This window comes from Nannobrachium achirus, assembly GCF_963921795.1.
Source record: "Nannobrachium achirus genome assembly, chromosome: 2".
NCBI classification, from domain to species: domain Eukaryota; kingdom Metazoa; phylum Chordata; class Actinopteri; order Myctophiformes; family Myctophidae; genus Nannobrachium; species Nannobrachium achirus.
The window spans coordinates 65,199,644-65,208,809 of NC_137811.1; the positions used below are offsets into that span (position 1 = coordinate 65,199,644).

The 9,166-nt window shown below is 44.1% G+C and overlaps 1 protein-coding gene across 1 annotated transcript in view; it reads right to left on the reverse strand.

Moving 5' to 3' along the window:
- Positions 1-6,788, reverse strand: part of colq (collagen-like tail subunit (single strand of homotrimer) of asymmetric acetylcholinesterase) — a gene marked incomplete at both ends in the record, with an annotated part of 25,829 nt that extends 19,041 nt beyond the window's left edge. The window contains 2 exons of the mRNA XM_080743526.1: positions 2,218-2,327; positions 6,692-6,788. Of these exons, the coding sequence (XP_080599652.1) occupies positions 2,218-2,327; positions 6,692-6,788 (207 nt within the window). The remainder of the gene's footprint in view (positions 1-2,217; positions 2,328-6,691) is intronic.
- Between the last annotated feature and the right edge of the window lie 2,378 nt (positions 6,789-9,166).

The following is a 9,166-nucleotide window of genomic DNA, read 5'->3' on the forward strand; positions in this document are numbered from 1 at the left end:
ATTTAGAAAGGAAAGCTGAATCCAAATTGCTCTACTATGTTCTGTTATTACCCGGCTTGTTTGAATGCTTGATTCTGATTGGTCAGTGCTGAAATCAGCGGTCTGTTATTTCTGGATAACAGACCGCTCCGCTCTATAACAGACCGCTGACTAATCAAAGACTCAGAGCACCTGCTGCAGTCAAGCTGCACTGCGTGAATCTTGTGCTGTATCCAACATGTCAGCCATGTAAACAAACACACAGCGACATTTAGAACTAAACGCTGCTCTCAAGAATGTTTTTAAAAATATTTTAAGCACTTCCTTGTTTTTCCAAGGCGACCGTGTCGCGCTGGGAGGACGCCCAGCGCAACACTTGTGGAACACTTCCAGCCATCTGTAAACAAGGAAATACTTTTTGTTTTTAGTTTTGAGTCAAATTATTAATTTCATTTAGTAGCCGGGTAATAAGCGGGATACATACTGGCTCCTTGGGGGTTGTCCATATATAACATCTCTTCGAACTGATAACAGATAGTTATCAGTCCGTCGGGATGTTATATATGGACAACCCCCGCGGAGCCAGTATTTATCCCTTACATAGTACTCGTTGACTGATCAGCGGGATTCAGCGCCAAACATTGTGTGTGTACGCTGCCAGTTGGTCACAAAAATACCATTTTATAATATAACATTTTTTCACATGCGTTTTATACTTGATCTACGGTATACACTCAACCTTCAGACCTCGTTCAGGCCTCGACACCCCGGAATAATCATATTTGAACTGGGGACCCCCCCCCCCCCCCCCATCCTGATAAGCATTTGGAATGTTGAGGCATTGCATTTAGTTTGACTCCGTTCCGCAGATAAATATAGTGAAAATAGCCGATCTACAAGCTCAAGTCTTGCGTTGCAAGGCATTGTGAGCTTTTAAAAATAAAATAAAAACCCTAACCCTTTCTTATATTATTTGTCAATTTGGCCAATTTTTGACATTTAAAAAAAATTGTAATACTATAGTTTGTTGATTACTTTTGATGCAGTTATGGTCACTGTCACAAAAAAAAATAATAATAATAATGTGGGCCTGGAGACCCCCTGGGGGTCCCCAGACATAGATGACTGACATCACAGGGTGCGATCCACCACACTGGAGCCAGGCTGCCATTTGGATCCCATGGGATCCACATGACTTATAGATCCTTTATTGATGCAAGAACAATGGCTTCTATTTCAGCATGCAGTCTTTCCAGGAAGTTAAAGGCTGCAGTTTCCATTTGCTGGGAAACAGAAATGGTGATCTGAGCCAGTGGTTCTCAACCTGCGGGTCGGGACCCCCAGGGGGGTCTCCAAATTATTTTGGGGGGTCTCCAGATGATTAGCTTAATGTGCAACATTGTTTTCTCACTCAACAGTAAAAAAAAAACACAAAGTTTAAGGGTATAGAGGGTATCTGCATTTCTAAAGTGCATTTTCAAGGACTTTCTAATACCTCTAAATTGACAAATTAAACTTTTGCCATATTGTCAAATATTAGAGGCAGAAATTTTGAAAATAGCCGATCTACATGCTCACAACGCCTCGCAAACAGGAGGCGTTGTGAGCATGTAGATCTGCTATTTTCACAATAGAACTGTGTTATAAAAAATGTAATGCCTCAACTCTTAGTGCTCGTCAGGGTCAGGGGGGTCCCCAGTTAAAATATGATTATTTTGGGGGTCACGGCCTAAAAAGGTTGAGAACCACTGATCTAAGCCAGTGGTTCTCAACCTTTTCAGGCCGCGCCATGAATACAACCCTAAACCTATGCTTAATTTTTATTTTTTTATTTTTTATGTTATCACCCTTGAAGAGCACGTGAGCACAGTGATTTAGCTGGGGACCCCCTGGAATAACCCCACAAGTCAGGAAATATCACACTGGGACCCCCACGCATCAAACAGTAAAAGATGTATCAACCGTGGCGGCATCTTCGAGGGCCCCGTAATCCAGTGTGCCCTTGGAGTCTTATTATTAATGTTACCAGAGAGAGTGTGAGAGTATGTCTGCTTTTAGCCTGAAGGACCAGAGAGAGAGAGAGAGAGAGAGAGAGAGAGAGAGAGAGAGAGAGAGAGAGAGAGAGAGAGAGAGAGAGAGAGAGACAGAGAGACACTGGCCGTTTGGACAGCACCCAAGGACACATCAACAATCAGAAACCTCCTCCAACAAGGACAAGTCACATGACTTTGAACTCACATGAGCGTGGCGGCGCCAAAGCGTAGGGGGCGGGGGGAAGAGGGGGGGCGGCGGGGGACTCAGTAAACAGCAGGGGCTGAATCTCTTCTGCCGGTCCGGCTGCCTGAGAGCTGCGGTGACAGCAGAGCGGACACATGGTCAGTCACGCTGGGGCAGTGATGTCAGCTCAACGGTGTCAAAAGTGGGTGACAGATCACTTTGCGAGAGGTTATACATCCATGCATATCGTCGTTGTCGGGTGGAAACCTTGTATGTTCAAAAGCGTTCGTTTTGTATTTATCATTTGAAAAATGAACTAAACTAGTGAAAACAGCCGATCTACAAGCACACAACGCCTCGCGGTGCGAGGCGTTGTGTGCTTGTAGATCGGCTGTTTTCACTAGTTTTGTGCGACGGCCTTGTATGATGAAGCAGGGCTTTACTTAGCGAAAGAACCTACAAATTTGAAACTTGGAGATACAAGGTTTCTGCCCGACAGTGACGATACAGGGGTCTTCAACGTTTTCAGGCCAAGGACCCCTTCGTTGAGAGAGAGATGAAGCAGGGACCCCCCCCACAACCTTTTCGTAGATTCCATATCGTTTCATCGCAGCACAATCATCAGTGTATTTTGGATTCTTGTCAATTTGTGTTTTCAGATATTTAACCACTTGAACCGTCAATACTTAATAAAGTTGACCTTTCACTCTGTACTTGGTATGCTCTTTTTCCCCCTCTACAAAACCTCTTTGCTGAAAATAGCCGATCTACAAGCTTGAGCTTGTAGATCTGCTATTTTTGGCTAAAGTTCTCAGAATGTAGGGTTCAAGTGGTTAATATAAAAAAGGAGAAAAAAGGTTTCGATCACACAAAGATTTGGAGGACCCCCTGTAGTGACTTTGAGGACCCCCTAGAGGTCCCGGACCCCCTGTTGAAGACCCTTGATATACTGTATATCGCTGTTGTCGGAACAGAAACACTCTTATCTGCATATTTTAACTTTTTTTTCGTGAATTAATGTCGTACTTGATAATACTAAAGCGCCACGCAAAAGCAGAAAAGGTAGCAGATCTGCAGGCTCGAAACCTGTGCCGCGCTTTGAGCTTGTTTTTGAAGTTGAATCCTGAAAAGTAAAGGTTTTGCACATGCAGTTTCTACTTTCCACCTGACAGAAAGGATACTCACTCATATACTGCACACATTCATTTCACACACTCATGCATCATATGTCTAACTACCTCATTGCATTGCCATTTCTTTTTTTACATATTTGTTTTGAGGCTTTTATGCCTCTATTGATAGGACAGTAGGCTGACAGGAAATGGGGAGAGAGAGAGAGAGATGGGGAGTAACACGCAGCAAAGGTCGCCGGGATTGGGAATCAAACCCACGACACGCTGTCAAGCTGGCATTGCAGCCTAGGATGCCAAGACCACCACGCCGGCGGCCCGGGACGCCATTTCTTTCTTTTAACCACGTAAGCTACTTCATGTATATTTTACTCAACTCATATTAGGAATATTTGACATTTCTCACCTGTTTTCCCTGTATACTTTCTATTTCTATCCTTTCCCCTTTCTTTACAACTGCAATGATGGGTAATAAAAGGTATATTAAGTAACAATAAAAACATTGAATCTTGAATTTCCTGGTAGTGTACTTACACACCTGCAGTATGCATTACAGTATATTCCACGGGTTCTCAACGGGTGGTCTGGGGACCACCAGGGGTCCAGATGGACCATTACGGCGTACAGGTCTGTATCTCATGAGTGTACAAGAATTTAAGCAACAGACTTTACAGTGTAGATTAGGTTCCCAGTGATGAAACGTTTGTATCAAATGGGGTCTCGCCTATAATCTATATCAAACTGGGGATCTTTGATTTCAAATAGGTTGAGAATCGGGGGTATATATCGTCGTTGTCGGGTGGAAACCTCGTATGTCCAAGACCGTTCGTTTTGTATTTATCATTTTAAAAATGAACTAAACTAGTGAAAACGGCAGATCTACAAGCACACAACGCCTCGCACCGCGAGGCGTTGTGTGCTTGTAGATCTGCCGTTTTCACTACTTTTGTGCGACGGCCTTGAATTATGAAGCAGGGCTTTACTTGGTGAAAGAACATACAAATTTGAAACTTGGAGATACGAGGTTTCCACCCGACTACACTCTGCTGTGTATTCTTTTCTATATTCATTGACACGTGTACTTTATCTCCTACGGCAACCATAATAATCCTGCCGGCTGTTTCCTTCCGCCCACGACGATCCCCTCATATCATCAGGCCTGACGTATAGACTTGCACTTGCGCGACACGGCTCACGAAGTACAAACCTAAAAGGTCAACAACATATGACACCGTGCACATGCTTGAGACGTGTTCCCTCATGCAAAGCAGAGAGGAGGAACGTGAGACACAACACGGACGCACAGACGGACGGATGGACGGACACAGGACGTGGATGAAGGTAACAGGTGCAAACTATCAAATCGTGACAGGCCGACCGAAGGCGGCTCCCCGACACTGGATGCAGTGTCATGAAGCAGTGGTTAGAGAGAGGTGACTGCAACAAATCAGAAAGCCCGCAACACTCCAAATTAATTGAAGTCTTTAAGGTGCACAGCTCAATAATATCACGAAACAATGAAGTAACCGGCACACAAGGAATATCCTTTTTACACTGAGGAAGACCAACGGTGCCATGGCATTGGTCTGAAGGTTCATTAGTCCGAATGTTCATTAGTCCGAATTTGTTAAGAATACTAGGCCTAACCCTAACCCTAACCTCAGTAACCCTAACTAAATTCGGACTAATGAACCTTCAGACTAATGAACCTTCGGACTTATGGGCAGTCCCCAGACCAACAGGTCGAAACGTTTGTTGTCCTCTGTCCAGAGAGGTACGTAAACCATGTGAAAAGGATATTCCTTGTGTGCTGCTGGCTACTTCTTCATTGTTTCATGAATCAAGTGTTTCTCAAAGTGGATTCCAGGGACTGTCTATGGGTTCCTTTAGGGAGGTCTAAATTGACCCATGCAAGTATGTAACTCTGACAGTGTACAAATGGAACCAAATCCCATTTGTACACTCACTGTCAGAGTTATGGGGAGACCTTGAAATGTGAAAGTTAGAGAAACACTATCATGAAGGACCCCCTGCGAGCACCTCCAGGACCAGCTGAGGAGGAAGGTGTAGATGAGCCTGGGTGTTTATTTATAGACGCCTCCTCCACGGTTACCGGAAAATAAATACAAAACAAGTGTGTTTCTTTTTCTTTCCAACAGTTTTTTTTTAACCACTAAGAAATCTACAACCTGTGAATTCGCAGATGGGATGTTTTCTTTTTAGCAATTGTTGGAACTTTGGTGATGTTTTAGACATTTCTGGAGAATGTGTGAAAATCGTGGCCAATATATTGTCGTTGTCGGGTGGAAACCCTGTATGTCCAAAAGCGTTCATTTTGTATTTATCGTTTGAAAAAATTAACTAGACTAGTGAAAACAGCCAATCTACAAGCACACAACGCCTCGCGCCGTGAGGCGTTGTGTGCTTGTAGATCTGCTGTTTTCACTACTTTTGTGCGACGGCCTTGTGTGAAGAAAATGAACAAATGTGAAACTTGGAGATACGAGGTTTCTGCCCGACAGTGACGATATATGACATGTCCCAAACATTGGGATGGCAGGTTGAGGAGTGTTTAATGAGGATGACATGTTGACATTCTGTCATTGTGTCCATGCATGTCCTGCGTCCGCTTAGAATAATAATAACAATACAGGCACAAACACCCATCCTTTTGCATGCATGTAAACAAACACGCATTTGCTCACGCACATGCGTGCATACACACGGGTGCACGTGCACATGCATGCATGCGCGCGCACACACACACACACACACACACACACACACACACACACACACACACACACACACACACACACACACACACACACACACACACACACTCTCTCTCTCTCTCTCTCTCTAACACACCCACACTTTCTCTCTCTCTAACACACACACCCACACTCTCTCTCTCTCTCTCTCTAACACACACACACACACACACACACATACACACTCTCTCTCTCTCTCTAACACACACACACACACACACACACACACACACTCTCTCTCTCTCTCTCTCTCTCTAACACACACACACACACACACACACACACACACACACACACACACTCTCTCTCTCTCTCTAACACACACACACACACACACACACACACACTCTCTCTCTCTCTCTCTCTAACACACACACACACACACACACACACACACACACACACACACACACACACACACACACACACACACACACACACACACACACACACACACACACTCTCTCTCTCTCTCTCCCCCTCTAACACACACACATACACACTCTCTCTCTCTCTCTCTCTCTCTAACATACATACACACACACACGCACACTCACATGCACACGCACACACGCACGCGCACACTCTTACCTGCTGGGAATGAAAGAATAGTGTCCAAGTATGAGGCGTCCACCAGGACACACCAGGACAACAGTGGAAGGTACAGTCCAAGCGTTAGAACAACCATGCTGCCTGCCGGAGATACACTGACTCCACGCTCACTCCTACTGCCGGAGATACACTGACTGCACGCAACACTCCACGCTCACTCTGACTCCTCTCCCGTTTCTTTACACAGGTTCTCCCCACTCCCACACTCCCTCCCTCCCTCCTCGGTTTCCCTACGCCTTTAGGAGGAGGAGGAGCAAGGAAAAGGGGGGTGGGGGTGGGTTATGCCAACCAATGCCCATTAAATCTTTCCTCTGCATCAGTGTGCGCTAAAATTACAGAGAGTGAGGCTGCCAGCTGCTCCGCTCCGTTGCCAATATTAGAGCCCATACTACTGCAAGAGCCTTTGTTTCCAGTCCCACCCACAGGGCCAGTGGAAACACACACTAAGATCACTAAGGCACACTTCTGGGTAAACGTTGTTGGCACCCTTGCTTTTTATAATGTGCCAATAATGTGTCCTTTTTATAGTGTGCCAAATCACTGGCCGGTGGAAAAAACAACTACAACGCTTCAAGTTGTTGTTTTACGACGATGAAAACTGAAGATGCGCTTTGCATGTCCGTACGCATAATCTTAGATTAACATGTATTCATATGCATTTTTTCTAAATTGTATTTCAATGTACTTTTAAGAGTTTCCTTTGCATGCTCTTAAAGCTCTCTGTGTCTTAGGCACCAATGCTTAATGTTTTAATGTCAAGCACTTTGAATTGCCTTGTTGAAATGTGCTATACAAAAAACAACAGTATTGTGACGTAGTGACATACCCTGTGACATGTGTGGTTATACAAAGACAATGAACATACTCTTCTTACCCCTGGGTGGTTCCAGACGCCAGATTGAAATTGGTTTTAGAATCTCTAATATCTCTTTGGTTTCATAATTTGTTGCTGTCGGGCAGAAACCTTGTACTGTATCTCCATATTTCAAATTTGTAATTATTATTTCTAATGTTTTCCCCCCGTAAATCCATGCGCTACTTATATCGTCGTTGTCGGGTGAAAACCTTGTATGTCCAAAGACGTTCGTTTTGCATTCATCCTTTTAATAAAATCGAACCTCTGTTCGAAGTGGAGCTGTGTGTGTGTGTGTGTGTGTGTGTGTGTGTGTGTGTGTGTGTGTGTGTGTGTGTGTGTGTGTGTGTGTGTGTGTATTGCAGTTGATGCTCAGGGCAGGCTAGACTCAACAGCACCTCTCTGGTCACCCAGGGTTACTACATACAGGCTACATACAGACCCACAGACCCACAGACCCACCCACCCACATACATACCTACACACACGGCCACGTATAGGGGAGCTTGTGTTCCACACAGCTCCAAAAATGATTTAAACTAGTGAAAACAGCCGATCTACAAGCACACAACGCCTCGCGGTGCGAGGCGTTGTGTGCTTGTAGATCTGCTGTTTTCACTACTTTTGTGCGACGGCCTTCTATGATGAAGCAGGGCTTTACTTGCGAAAGAACGTGCACATTTGAAACTTGGAGATACAAGGTTTCCACCCGACAACGACGATATACAAGTTGTCGCACAGAAGTAGTGAAAATAGATGCGACGTGTTGAGCTTGTAGATTATTATTACTATTTTAATAATACAAAAGGAACCATTTGGACATACAAGGTTTCCAGCTTGTCAGGGCCGATATATCTCTCGCATGGTTGTTCACAGCATGGCCATATTTCTCCATGCAACCCTTTACAGTATGAAGCTGTGTGTGTGCATGAGGGGTATTGATTAGTCTTCCTGTGTGGTCTGTCCCACACAAATTAATTAAATGTCTGCATTTCCTAAGGGGGTCATTCTGCTTCCTTGGACAGCTGTGAAGCATTGCCGAGAGATATCAGAGATTCTAAAAACCAGTGTCAAGCTGGCGTCCCTATTTTGGGGTTTGTCGTTATATAGGTGAAAAATAATAAATGTATACGTCTTTTCGAAAAGCTCAGATCATACCGGTTGCAAGCTTGTAGATTGACTATTTTGGCTAATTGTTTTGTAGTTGTGAGGTGTTAGATGCAACACATGAAATAAACTAAATAGAGTAAGCACAATAGCACATACTAAACCACCAAAGATCAATGCTGCACCTCATAATTCCTTCATTTAATTTAACAGATGAAAACAGCCAAAATGATATGATATAAAGTATAAACCTATATCTACCATCTCATCTCCAATAACAGTTGTGTATAGAATAGCAGTGTACAATAGCAGCGTTTCCAAACCTTTGTTCTCAGCGAATTGATTATAATCAATTAACTTACAGTGAGATGTAATTGATTATAATCAATTAACTTGGTACTTACTACATTCAGCTGTTGTTCCAGGTTTAACTACTGTGTGGTCCCTGACTATTTACTTAAGAGCACCAGGTGGCCAGGGGAACGACATGACTT